Below are 14,657 nucleotides of genomic sequence, written 5' to 3' on the forward strand. Positions count from 1 at the left end.
AAAAAATCAAGATATGGCCTACATAGTTTTTGTACTGATACCACTTTTGATTAGAGGTGGGATTTTTAACCACAATACTTTATTGGTAAAAGTCCTAGTGTGGATGCAATTATACTTGAATAAAGGTGCCTTATACTGGTATAACTTAGGTCATGTCTACACAGCAAACTTTTGCAAACAAGTTACATCGGCATAAAGCTGATGCAGTTAGTATACCACTTGTGTGCAAGCATACTTAGTTCTTTGTATCGGCACTGCATGGACTCAGGAGTGCGTGTGTTGATGCTCTGTGCGGTGCACCACGGGTTTCCCATTGTGGTGGGATGTAGGTGTTTGGTCCCACTGCCTTCAGGGAAGATCTGGCAATGCATTGTCAGGCAGAAATGAGTCATGCAGGGGTGACCTGGGAGCAAGGGGTCACCTTACAGGCAAGCAACTTTCTCCATCCCATAAGGTCATCTACATCCCATAATTTTCCTACCTTTTAAAAAAAATCCCACAAGCCTGCGTGGCCCTCCTCACTGTCTGACATCTCTGACAGAAGCATGGAGCCTGCATAGCTCTGCACTATTGTACTGAGCATTGCAAGCACAGGATGCATGATCCTCTGGCATTGGCAGAGCTGCAAGAAGAACCAAATCAGCAGAGAACATGATGATTTCATAGAGGGCCAATGCTGTGGGACACAGCGAGAACCAATTCAAGATTGTTGGTGGTGTTCAAGGAGCAGCTGCAGATGGTGCAGCACTGCTTCTGAGCCAGAGAAATGAGACCTGACTGGTGGGATCGCATCGTAATGCAGGTTTGGGATGATGAGCAGTGGCTGGAGAACTTTTGGATGTGCAATGCCACATTCCTGGATCTGTGTGCTGAGCTTGCCCCAGCCCTCGAGCGCAGGGACACCAGAATGAGAGCTGCACTGACAATGGAGAAGTGCGTGGCGATCACACTGTGGAAACTTACAATGCCTGATTGTTACCGGTCAGTGGGAAATCATTTTGGAGTTGGAAAATCCCCTCTGGGGGCTGATGTCATGTAAGTGAGCAGGGCCATTAATCGCCTCCTGCAGGACTGTGACTCTTGGCAACGTGCAGGACTTAGTGGATGGATTTGCAGCAGCAGGGTTCCACAGTCAAGTATATCCCTATTTTGGCACCTGACCAGCTTGCCACAGCGTACAGCTACAGAAAGGGCTACTTTCCTATGGTTATGCAAGTACTGCTGGATCACCAGCGATGCTTTACCAACATCAAAGTGGGCTGGTCAGGGAAGCTGCACGACACTCGCATCTTAAGAACACAGGAATGTTCAGAAAACTACAAGCTGGGACCTACTTTTCCAACCAGTGGATCACGACAGGCGATGTTGAAATGCCAACAGTGATCTTGGGGGACTAGCCTACCCTTTGATCTCCTGGCTCATAAAGCCATACACCAGCCATCTTGACGGCACTAAAGAAAGATTTAACTACTAGCTCAGCAGGTGCAGAATGACAGTTGAATGTACTTTTGGCAGACTGAAGGAAAGCTGGCGTTGTTTACTCACAAGATTGGATCTTAGTGAGAAAAATATCCCAATGGTTATAGCTGCCTCCTGTGTCCTGCATAATATCTCTGAAGAAAAGGGGGAAAAGTTGCTGCCTGGATGAAGAACAGAGGTGGAGCGGCTGTCTGCTGAGTTTGAACAGCCAGACACAAAGGCTATTAGAAGAGCTCAACATGGAGCTATATGGCTCAAGGAGGCTTTGAAAAAACACTGACAGCGAACCACAGTAATGGGTTGTGATGTATTGTGCTCTACCTGCGCCTTGCTGTCTTGGGGCTTGTTAGGAATTATGGAGTTCTGTACTCGGTGTATGTTTATGAATATAACAGTGTCAATGCACCTATTTATTTTGTGGTGCTTGCTGTACATTTATGACTATTGCACTGTTTGTCACTGATCCTGTGAGTTGTGTCAGACCGTACAGCAAGTGGGTGCTTTCACTACCATTAGGCATTCTGCAACATATGCTGGGAAGTAAAATATTATTTTCTAAACAATAAAATTTTATTGAGTAAGGCAAATATTGTAAAAAAAAATTCTATGCAAATTAAAAGCAAATGCATTAAAGCCTTAATAAATTTATGGAACAGAACTTAAAAAGTGGAAAAAACATTCAGGTTCATTTTAGCTACACACAACCACCATGGCTTTCACATATCAGTAGATATGAAGCTGTGGTTCTCCTTAACATCCCTCTAGGGAGGAGTGGTAGGGTTAGGGATGCCATGGTAGGGCAGGCCTCTGATGCCATGTGGAACATCGAGGGGGATTAGGGAGGTGCTGTAATGGAGTTTTCCAGGGACTGCAAAGGGAGGCGAGTCCGTGATTGTTGAACCTGCAGGTCCACAAGAGTCTGCAGCATCTGTGTTTGCTGCCAGAGAAGCCCCATTACGTCCTGATATGTCTCCCTCCCTTTTCCTGGTGGGACTCCTGTGCCTCTCTCCTGTCAGGTCTTTCCTTCTCCATACAGTCTGCATTCACCCTCCAGGCCCTATGCTCATGGTCTGATGCAGCACTGGCTTCCCAGATCTCACTGCACATGTCATCTCAAGTCCTCTTCTTTCTCCTCCTTCTCTGGCTCAGGAGTTCTGCGGGTGTGGAGGGGGAATCCCTCAAGGCTGCGACAGCAGCAGCTACAGAAAAACATTCAGAGATACCATTGTCAATTAACACCATTAATTTGGGCTTGAATAGGGACTGGGAGTGGGTGGATCATTACAGAAGCAGCTTTGCCTCTCCTGGAATTGACACCCCCTCATCTATTGTTGGGAGTGGACTACATCCACCCTGATCGAATTGGCCCTGTCAACACGACTGCTTCGGAATGCTTATGCATGGCACCACTCACAGCACCAGGCATGGTGAGTACGGCCCACCAGGGAGAAGAGAAATGACGAGGGATTGCTCAGTTGCATGGAACTATGAGTAAAGGGCAACAGTATTGAATACTGGCACTGTTTTCCAGAGGTGGTGGTGATTTTAGCTGATATCTCACTCCTCAGGGTAACGAAGGCATGGAGAGCACAGCTGCTAATGGTGTCCTGAAGCCACCCAGGCCAGTATGCCACTAGCCTGTTTGCTGCAATGATGCCTACCAAAGTTATTGCTGACTGGCGTGGGTAAGTCCTACCCAGAGGAAGAAATAAGGTGCCATCCCTAGAAATCTTCGGGAGAGGATTGCAGAATACCACCATAGAAGTTTTATCAAGATCTCAGGAGGATTAAGGAGACATCCTGGTATACACAAACAAACTGCTCTGCATAATTCTACAGTGGAATGAAAAGCAGGTAACTCCACCTCTTGTTGTTGTACCGCTTAGTATGAGTAAATTAATGAAAAGTCAACAGGTGTGTCTTGTTAAGCTGGGGGCACATCTTGTAATGGGAAATACTTTTAAACCCTTACCCAAGGTTCCTTCCGCTGCATCAGGCTTGCCCGTGCTCAGCTGCCAGGACTGACTGGACTATAGTGGAGCCTCAAACAGGTCCTGGCTCATGTCGTAACTGGACCCCCAGGTTGCATGTCCCCCATCCTCCTGCTCTTCCTTCTCCTCCTCTTCCTCACAGTTCATGGCAGGGGCCTGTGACTTGAGCTCCTCTCAGGTATCCAGAGTAGTCTACAGGGTGGTAGTGGGGTCTCCATCAAGAATGGCATGCAGCTCTTTGTAAAAGTGGCAGGTCTGCAGCTCGGCACTGGATCGACTGTTGGCCTCCCTGGCTTTCTGATATGCCTGCCACAGCTCCTTCGCTTTCACACAGCCTGGCTGCTCATCCCTGTCATACCCTTTCTCTTGCATCCCCGGTGCAATCTGCTTGTAGATGCCCACATTTCTACAGCTGGTCTGTAGCTGTGCCTGCACAGCCTCTTCTCCCCACAGGCCCAGGAGAGACAATTATCTCCAGGCCGGAGCATGTCCGGAGCGTGTAGCCGGCATGGTCAGCTGGGCAGTTGCACACAACAATGGAGAGCTGCTAGGTGTGCTCACCAAACTGGACAATCAAGAAAAGGCGTTTCAAAAATGTACAGGGCTTTAAAGGAGAGGGTGGCCTTCCAGTCTCAGTGAACTCTGGGCAGTGAAGTTCACAGCTGTGACCAGAACTGTCAGTGTCGAGCATTGTGGGACAGCTGCAGGAGGACTGTTTGGGTTGACACAGTTAATGCAGTGCCTACACTCGCACTGTGTCAACCTCAGTACAATGATGGCTCAACGCCACACGGGGAGGTGCTGATATTGCCTCGCTGTAACAGAGCACTGACATCAGTGGGAAACAAATTTAAGTGTAGACACATGTGCAACTAGATCGACGCAAGGCAGCTTGTGTCAACCTAACTTTGTTGTCTAGACCAGGCCTTATTTTGGAAAGGGGAATAAACTCCACTAGTAGAAGGCACTTTCATACTGGTCTAACTGCACCACATTAGGCTGGTTGCGTGCGTAGACAAGCACTCTTCTAAATCTTTATCACTAACTTAAGCCCACCAAGTAAAGACAGCATGCTTGCTTCTAATCAGATAAACAGTATTGCAGATGAATAGTTTCACTGTATTCCTTAACTACATATTACAAATCAAAGTTCATGTTGCATATGGAAGTAAAAGCAGAGATGGGGAAGATACACAAGCACACTTTTTTATAAAATATTTATATGTAATATTAAGCTCTTTTCAATATACAGAAGGTTTGTTTCCCTGTTTATTTTACATTAGAATTTCAAGTATTTTCCACTCTGGAAGACACTGGACAACTGCAGAACTAACAGAAGTACAAGATGACATGTATCAAGTAAGTCAAACTTCAGCAATTGAGAGGGGGAGGGATTTCTATTCAGACTGTTTAAAACTGTGGTTGATTATTTTTGTAATATCTAGTTAACTAAAATACATGAAAGAACAGTTTTCAATATTCCCAACCCTTCATTTAGGGGGTTAAATGGAGATCAGTCTGCCTTCCAGAGACTTTTTTTTGTTAGAGAACTCACTGGGAAAGATCAAATTGGACATTCATGATATTTCTAAGATGGGGGCGGGGTTTGAACCTCAGCCCCCCCCCCCCCCCCCCCCCCCCGCGTCAGGCCTTCTTTTTATATCATAAAGCAACAAGAGAGGGCACAACATTTTCTCAGTCTTTGTAAGTCACCTTTAATGCAAGAGGAACTGAGCATTCTTACTTTGGGCCAGCTGACATCACTGGGCAGCTCTCTTCTGTACAGAAGTCTGTAATAGTACCATAAAGCATATTTATCTGGTTGAAGAAGTCCACAGCTGTGAAGAATTTAAACAGTCAGTTAGCAGTCTGGTAACAGTCTACCAACAATGCAAACTTCATGCAGTTCTAATTACAAAATACCCACTGCTGAACAGGTGTACAGAGTTTTGTAATGAAGCTTCCTCATTGTTAATTGCTTTTTAAATATTAGAAAGGAAATGTGGGGCACAGACAAAACAGACAGTTGAGTGGAAACATTATATTAAAATCCATTGCCATACGATGATTTCTGTCCTGCTGGTTATGAGCCAACTATTAAGAATTTATGTTTAGCCTTTTAATGTATTTAAAAACATTGCACTTCATTTAGCAATGCATTTCATTTAGCATTTGTTTATTTTGGGGGTATGCTCATTACACATTCTGGGAGACAGCGCTCTGAAATATTTAATAATATTGCACCTTTCGCAATGAAGGAAAACAGTAACCATATGTAATCTATCTTGGCTAACAGTTTTTAAAATAGAGCCTAAACATTTTTTTTCAAAGTTGCTGGGCACCCAGCACCTCCCATTTTAATTTGGGGGGTGCTGGGTGCTCAGTGCTTTTTAAAAATCAGGCCTCTTATTTAGGCGCTTAACTTTAAGCTCTTGCTTTTGAAAGCCTTGGCCCCTGTAAGCAATTTATAAAAATAAGCCTACTTTTCCCCCCATTGACTGATCCTGATTGCAGTTGGCACTCTCCATGTTGCTCCAATGCCACCCAAAGGAATGCTTTAGGAGCATATTTTCTCTCAGTTCAATGTAAATTACAGGCAAAATTAAAGCAGGAGAATCAATCAAAAGCTGTATTTCATGGAACAACTCTATGACTGGTAACAGCTAAATACTTCCGGTTCTATGCATAACACTTCATGGGGATAAAGGTTCCATCTGTCTTCTTGCAATTATTCCCATCTGCCTTCCACCCAGGAAGAATCCAGCTACTGTAATAGTCTCTGCTGGCGAGCTCACATAATACAAATCCACAAGAAAAGATGATCTGGGATATTTTTAACAAAAAAATTTTGATGTGAAATTTAGACAGATTCAGCTGCAATTTCCAAAATCTATTATTTCATTTTGTCACTCCTAAATTATTTCATTTTTTGGCTGCATGGCTAGATTTGACAATGTGAACAGATGCACAATTAGTTTTGTTTCTGTCTGTCTGCAGACTCAACAAAAGCACTAAGGGTACTTCTACACAGCAAACAGCAGCCCGTGGCAGCATGACTCAGAGTCTGGGTCTACAGACTCAGCCTCATGGGGCTTGCACTTTGGCACTAAAAAGAGCGATGTAGACCTTCGAGCTATGGCTGGAGCTCAGGCTCTGATGCCTAGGTATGGGGGTGGGCCTCAGAGCCCAAGCCCAAACATCTGTGCAGCTATTTTTAAAAGCTTTAGTGCAAGCCTGAGTCTGTAGACCTGGGCTCTGCAACGGGTTGCTGCTTGCTGTGTAGATGTACCCTTTGCGTAAGTCTACACAGCTGACATTAAAGCCCTGCTGAGGCTCCAGCACTGGGAGAGAGCTCTCCCAGCGCTGTAAAAAAACAAAAAAACCCCCACCTACGCGAGGGGAAGGGCTCCCAGCGCTGTAGCACTGTCTACACTGCCAGTTTATAGCATTGAAATTGCATCGCTCAGGGGGTTGTTTTTTCACACCCCTGAGTGAGGAAAGTTTCAGCGCTGTAAGTGGCAGTGTAGACAAGCCCTAAGAGACTTAAGACCTTCTACTATTTATCTTAGTTGGGCAAGGTGTGTGAAAACAAATTAGGGCCACTTCTATGCCTGTGTCATGCTGAGATGGATCCCAAAAATATTCAATTAATGCCCTCGTTCAGTCAGCTTGACAAACAAATCACATCCTTGAATGTCATTTGAATGACTGTTCAGCTAAGAATAAGGCTCTTCCCTCCCAATGCACAAGTAGCTGAATATTCTATTGACTCATCTTGGAGCTGTCAAGGTTCCTTCCCCACTCTGAACTCTAGGGTACAGATGAGGGAACCTGCATGAAAAACCCCCTAAGCTTATTTTTACCAGCTTAGGTTAAAACTTCCCCAAGGTACAAACTATTTTACCTTTTGTCCCTGGACTTTATTGCTACCACCACCAAGCATCTAACAAATATAACAGGGAAAGAGCCCGCTTGGAAACGTCTTTCCCCCTCCCCCAAAATCCTCCCAAACCCTACACCCCCTTTCCTGGGGAAGGCTTGATAAAAATCCTCATCAATTTGCATAGGTGAACACAGACCCAAACCCTTGGATCTTAAGAACAATGAAAAAGCAATCAGGTTCTTAAAAGAAGAATTTTAATTGAAGAAAAATTAAAAGAATCACCTCTGTAAAATCAGGATGGTAAATACCTTACAGGGTAATCAGATTCAAAACATAGAGAATCCCTCTAGGCAAAACCTTAAGTTACAAAAAGACACAAAACCAGGAATATACATTCCATTCAGCACAACTTATTTTATCAGCCATTTAAACAAAACAGAATCTAACGCATATCTAACTAGATTGCTTCTAACCCTTTACAGGGGTTCTGACCTGCACTCCTGCTCTGGTTCCGGCAAAAGAAAAAACACACAGACAGAAAGAACCCTTTGTTCCCCCCGCCACCTCCAGCTTTGAAAGTATCTTGTCTCCTCATTTCGTAATTTTGGTCAGGTGCCAGCGAGGTTATCTTTAGCTTCTTAACCCTTTACAGGTGAAAGAGTTTTTCCTCTGGCCAAGAGGGATTTAAAGGTGATTAGCCTTCCCTTTATATTTATGACAGGAGTATTCAGATAGACATTTTTGTACTGATAGCCTTAATTAGAAGGTGACATTTACAGAGCTATCTGTTACAAAACGCGGCACTCCCACAAGTACAATCTGCAGAACGCTAGGGAGCACTGTGGGTTTTGCAGTGTTTACATGAAACATCATGCTTAGCCATTTCAGTCTCACTGAACCTGTTATCCAAGGCTGGGGTTGAGCTTGGGGCAGGGCAGTAAGAAAATAACTTGCACTGCTCAGTAACAAACCCCCAGTGAAAGGTTATAACTTATTCTAAAGGGAGCTCTTTCAGGCAATCCCCTCATGGAAAAGGGATCCACCCTCAGAACTCAAGGATTGTCAAGGTAAGTACCTGAGGTAGGGGAGAGGACAGAAGAGGTTCTTTAGGCTCCATAAATGACACTTAAGGAAAGTTACTTCATAGACTATATGCAGAGCACGCCCAACAAATTCCTGCCAATTATTTTAGTTCATCCGACTTTTCAGCGGATGTAGTAAACACAGGCTATAAACTGCATTTTGCAAGCACAATCACCAAGGAGCAAATCAGCTCAAGACTGGTGGATCACGTGTTTAGTGCACATTCTTTGGAGAAGCAGTAGCAGCAAACGGCAAGACATCATTCAGGGAGGGGAAGAGGGAGGTAGTCATAGAAAGGGAGGGTTGTTAACACTTGTTGGGAAAAAAACACCTTAAATTATTAAAATCTTAATAGGAAATTTTAATATCAAAAGAACTGCAAGCAGATTTTGTATATTGCAGCCCATTTGAACTTTCCGGTCTTCGAGAGCTGTTAATTAGGTTTCCAATCCGCATCCCCCCAAAACCCCACAAACCCTGATGTTTCCTTAAATGCAGACATGCCCAAAACCACATGGGCTTTGAAAGTATGACTGTTATTGCTTTGAAGCCCACATTCTGAGTTTCAAAAGGGCATGAAGCATATCTCCCAACCTCCAAATTCATCAGCGTGTGACAAACAAGCACAATGTGGGCCACCTGTTTTTGACACATGTAATGCAGTGCCTTAGCCTTTTAATTTCCCCTTTTCAGTCACAGAGATGAAGGTTGTAGAGTTTTTTTTAAAAGCAGTTTCTCCAGTTATTGAAGAGTATGTTATCTGGTGATTAAAACAAGTAAAGAACCAAGGTTTCTGGGTTTTATTTCCACAGCTGTCACTGTGTCCTGGGGGAACACATTTAAAATTTTGTACCTCAACTTCTTTCTTCTCTGAAAAACGGAGAACAGCAGGCTTCTCATAAGGGGGTTCTGAAGCTCATATGTTTATTGCATATGTAGGACCTTTAACCCAATAATTTAAAAATATTTTAATTTTTTTGCCTTTCAACTTCATTGAAAGTTCCCACAATAAAACTATTTTGTAAAATGGATCAACTATTTAACACACATATGTAACCCACTGCCACAAAACATCATAGAGGTCAAGGTCAAGGTCTGGCAAGATTCAGAAAGGGTTAGGCATTTATATGGGTAAGAAGAACATCCACAATTATGTTAAGCGATACATAAACCCTCATGCATCAGCCAACCACCCCACCCACTGTTCAGGATAAGGAAGAAACTTATATGGGCAATCAACTCCATAATTACCCAATTCAGGGATTCTACCATTTTCCTCTGAATTACCAAATATTGCCCACTGTCACAAGACATGACATCAGATGAGACATAGCACCAGTCTGATCTGGCAGGACAATTCCTAGGTTCCATTTTTCTACTCCATTGTTCTTCGCCCAGCAGTTTTGAAACGTTGCCCTCTCTGCTCCTTCAGACCGAGGCACACTGCTTTACTCTGTACAAGTGTGCCTGCAGCATGAGGAGCACATACCCTTCTACTAGGGAGGGCACCAAACATTAGGCCTTCTTTATATATCCTAAAAAGGTAACAAACCCAATGTTTGTCCTTTACAGGCCACTTTTAATAGGCTTTGATGGTGGCAAACTGGAGAGCAACTGAAAGCAGGAGTAGCATAATTGGTATATGAAGCATCCTTGGTAATGGTTTAGTCACCAAAATTAGTTTTGCTTTTTAGACAGTTAAAAAAAAAATCTGTGCATGCTAAATTCTGTACAAGACCTATTTTGATGATTTAAATATTGCCCTGTAATGTTGGAGAGTCATACCATAAGGACGGTCCTTTGCTCCAGCAGCGCTTTAAGGATCCTCAAAGTGCCGCCGCGGCAAAGGACCATCCTTAAAGCGCTGCCGCGGCAGCTCTTTAACATCGCTGCCCCTTCCCCGTCGGTGGCCCTGCCCGTACGGACCCTGCCAGAAGGGCTGCCTACAGGGCAGGCAAAAGGGGCAGGGACATTAAAGCGCTGCCGCAGCAAAGGACACTGCAGCGCTTTAACATCCCTGCCCCTTTTGCCCCCCCGGCCGCTGACGGGTGTGGGGGCAAAGGGAGCAGCTGCCCCGGGGCCGGTGATTTAAAAGGGCCCTGGGCTCCGGACGCCACTGCCGCTACTGCGGCCGCGGTGTCCAGAGCCCGGGCCCTTTAGATTGTCACAGAAGCCCTGGGTGGTGCGGGCCAGGCAGCCTGGAAGGGCTGGCTGGGGAATGCTGACTCCCCCAGCCCCGCCCCTTCCACCCGAGGCCCCACCCCTTCCGGGGAACAGAGCCACCCTGGCTCCGTACCAGTAAGTCTCCTGAGTTACTTTCACCCGACTGCACACCCATGTATACAACATTGTACAACAGGGGAAGCACACCAAACCACCAAGTTCCTGCCCTGAAGAGTCTACAGTCTAAACGCACAGCAGGTAGAATATCAAAATTACATGGGGCTTACGGTTATTACAGCCAAAACTCTCCATGAAATGTAGGGCTGTAGGAACTTTTGATGGAGGGGGCTGGCTCCCTGAGTGTCTGTTCCAAGATCATGGGGCACCAGGAAAGGCAGTACAAAGGAGACAAAAAGGAGAGGCATGTGCAAAATATAAAGGATGGGAGTTGTAGGCAGGGATGATATTCAAGAGAACTTTGTAGTGAGGAGAACCTTGAACTTACTACAGAAGAGGGGAAGCCTGTGTAAATATTCAGAGGGTGGGTGGGGAAAGAAGAAGGGGAAACATGGTCACAGCAGGCAGAAAGGATGATAATTTGGGCATCTCTTTTGCATAGACTGGATGGGAAGAAAGAGATAGGAAAAACTGCAAGGACGAAGTTATAGTAACCAAGTCAGGAAGTTAGCAGAACATAGGCTAACACCTTGGCAGGAACAAAAGGAAGAGATTAGCTTTGGAAATGTAAACAAAAATCTTAGAATTTGGTGAGGGCGGACAAAAGACATTCTACATGTATGTTTATAATCTTCACATTTGTTTCAGACTTGACCCTGAGTAGTATTCATCTAAGCAAATGTTTGAAACTCAATGTGGAGAAGCATGTACAGTTGTGAAACACAGATCTAGCTGGAATCTGAAGGAGTAAAACACCCTAGGATGATACTTAGTTATTTGCTAAAAACAGTGTTGGTGTTTCCCCTTCACTACTCATCTAATTCATGAATGAGCATTTAGATTTTAACCACAAAGAGAAGCAATTTGTTTTGGAAAAACCCATAATTTCACCACATGGAACAGAGGGGTTTTTAGCTTGAGCCACTTAGCTGCTGTGAATTCTAACAGATACCATGGTTCTGCTCTTTCAATTACAGTATAACACAGACTGACCAGTGCATTAAGAACCACACACTGCACAAGAGACAGCTATGCAGTTGTCCTTATCCATTATCAGCCCACATCACTGCCCACCTCATGTAAAAAAGGTCAGTCAACTTACTATTAACTGCGACCCATTCATTTAAATCTTCACCCTCTGGCAGCATAACAGCCATCCGGAGATTACCGCTTCCAAGTGTGGCTTCTGCATGTTTTAACAGCTCATACTGGTGAGACCCCTCCGGAATGTTTTTCTTTGGTTTAAAGGTTTTAGAAGAGCGACTACCACTGCAAAGGGGAGAAGAAAAAAAGATATAAAAGAACATGTAGGAATTGAGGGGAAGGAGAGAGGAGCAGAGAAGTTAAGAATCAGTGTAGCACTAGTGTGAACACCTTTTTCCCCCCAGATAAAGCAGAATGTTTACAAAAATAAAGAGCTACAAATTACAGAACTGACTTATATTTGTTAAACAATTGCTCGGAACTCAGATTACTTCCTATTTCACTGTATTCTCAACTATTAATATTATTTCAGAGCCAGCTGGAAAAAGGGGATACCCATCTTACCACCCATCTCATTGCAAACTGGGTCAAAGTCAAAACATTAAAAAGCACCTTACTAGAATCAAGATGACCACATTTTAAAGCCACAAAAAAGAAATTCTCTCCCGCCTCCCAAAGATTAAATGAGTAGAGCTGAGCAAATACTAGATTTTTCGGTTTAGGAGCCAAACAATAAAAACTGAAAAAAATTCCAGTTTGATCTGAACCAACAATTTTTTTCACTGAATCAGAAGACTTGTAAAAATTTGATTTTGAAAAAACTGAAATGTTTTGAGTTGAGCCAAAAGGAAATTTTTTCAGTTTTTATATTCATTTCGAATCGACCAAAAGGTCCAATCAAATTTTTTTTTTTTTTAAGTTTTTTGTTTTGATTTCGGTCTTTTGGGGTGTTTTTCACCTTTTGTGTGTGTTTAGTTTTAAACTGGCCAGATTCAAAATTGAAATGTCATTTCAAAGTAAAAAGTTAAATTGAAATGTTTTGACCCTTTGAAATTTTTTTCCTTTACCTGCACCATTCCCCCAATTAAGCTAATAGTTTCAGACCTCTGAAATTTTTTTGCCCCTCGCTCTACTGAGGAGACCACTTGGGAGTGACAAGGAAGAATGGAGAGAAGGCAAAACCATTACATTTAAAATACTTTCTTTCACTGTGGAAAAAGGGTAACATTGAATAACTCTGAGAAAAATACATTTAAAAGCTAAAATCAGCCTGTTCCAGACCAGCTGTAGTTTCACTGTATAGGGCTCACTGAAAATATAGTACACCACACTGAAGTGGCTGTTATTTATGAAGGTATAACCCTCAGGGTTTTCAGATGATTAAAAACAGTGCAGTGGTCATATTAATCTGCGGTCAACCTATTTACATGCAGATATTTACCTTCCCTAAAAAGATGGTGTGACACATGGCTAGAAAGGGTTAAACATCCTGCAAAATAAACAATCCTCAAAAGACATGTGGGGAGATAATGTTTGTGTTTTTGTGTATTTACATATGTATGAGTAGGGTCCTCCGACAATGTAATCAACAATCCCTGTCTATGTTGTATTCTGATAATTCAGAGGTCAAAAGAACATCCTATCATTTAAATGAATTGTAAACATGGGATATCTTTCTATTCATCTCTCTTTGAAATGTATTGCAAATAATCTGTGAATAGTGGAGAAACAAGCAAATTGCCTTATGTTAATTCTATAGCTAAGTACCTGCAATGGACCTCCTTCAAAGTCATGCTAATTAACTTTTGAACTCCCAGCTTGTCAAAAGACATGAAATTGTATAAAAGATCCTTGGATCCTGATTCTGTCATCTCAGATCTGCTTAGGCTTCATCAGGGGAAGTTTGAGTTGGAAGACTGAGGTCCCAGTCATGCTGATAAGCCCTGACTATGATATTTGGACATTGGACTATAACTTATGAACTATTTCTGAAAGAACTCTTTGCAACTTCAAAGCTTGCCATCTATGCCATGAATCTGAACCTCAATTAATTGAACTCATGTCTGTATGTATATTGATCTTTTAACCATACACACACTCTGTATTGTTTCTTAATAAATTTTAGTTTAGTTAATAAGAAATGGCTGTAGCATGTATTTGGGAAAGATCTGAAACATTCATTAACCTGGGAGGTAATGTGTCCGATCCTTTGGGATTGGTAGAACCTTTTCTTTTATATGATGAAATAAGATTTTCAGAAATCATCATATGTGACTTAGGTATCTGGATGGAGGCCTGAGGCTGGATCACTTTAAGGGAACTGTGTTGTTTGGACTTGTGAGTAACCAGTGAAGTAATAAAGAAGCTGTTTTATACTGGTTTGGTAAATCTAAGTATTGGAATATCCATCAGTTTTATGGGGGATTGTCTGCCCCATTCTTTGCAGTTCACCCTAATTGAGTGACCTCAGCTGGCGCCCCCTGGGACCCCAGTCACAGATGGTAAATCTCACACAGCAGCTCCAAAGACACTTTATAAATAATTACTATTGTTTGGATCACTATTAAAGTATTAAAATATATTAGCCACAGAATTGTTACCGCAGTGCTATAGTTATAGCTGAGCTGACACTTCCACTTCCAACCCCTATTTCCATATATTTCTCAGACCATTTCTTTATGGATTTCGTGAAGGGTTTTCACATCTTCTTTCAGACTAGAAATTATATTTGGTTGGAAATTTTTTATAACAGTTGGAAAAAATTTCTAGGTGGAAAATTCTTGCTTTTTCTGTTTTATACCAATCCAGATTATTTAAAGTTTGTGCTTGGATAGCTAAAAAATGGCTTCTTAAAAACTTTAAACTTGGTGTGCATGTGCTGCTGAACAAACAGAGCC

General features: G+C 42.9%; 1 protein-coding gene across 2 annotated transcripts in view; it reads right to left on the reverse strand.

Moving 5' to 3' along the window:
- Nucleotides 1–14,657, reverse strand: part of MOB1B (MOB kinase activator 1B) — a 72,513-nt gene that overhangs the window by 17,241 nt on the left and 40,615 nt on the right. For both annotated transcript variants that reach the window (XM_043544724.1, XM_043544723.1), the window contains exons 2-3: nt 11,879–12,045; nt 5,215–5,308 (exon numbers count right to left, since the gene is read on the reverse strand). In XM_043544724.1, coding sequence (XP_043400659.1) covers nt 5,215–5,308; nt 11,879–12,045 — 261 coding nt within the window. The remainder of the gene's footprint in view (nt 1–5,214; nt 5,309–11,878; nt 12,046–14,657) is intronic.

Source organism: Chelonia mydas, chromosome 4, assembly GCF_015237465.2.
Source record: "Chelonia mydas isolate rCheMyd1 chromosome 4, rCheMyd1.pri.v2, whole genome shotgun sequence".
NCBI classification, from domain to species: domain Eukaryota; kingdom Metazoa; phylum Chordata; order Testudines; family Cheloniidae; genus Chelonia; species Chelonia mydas.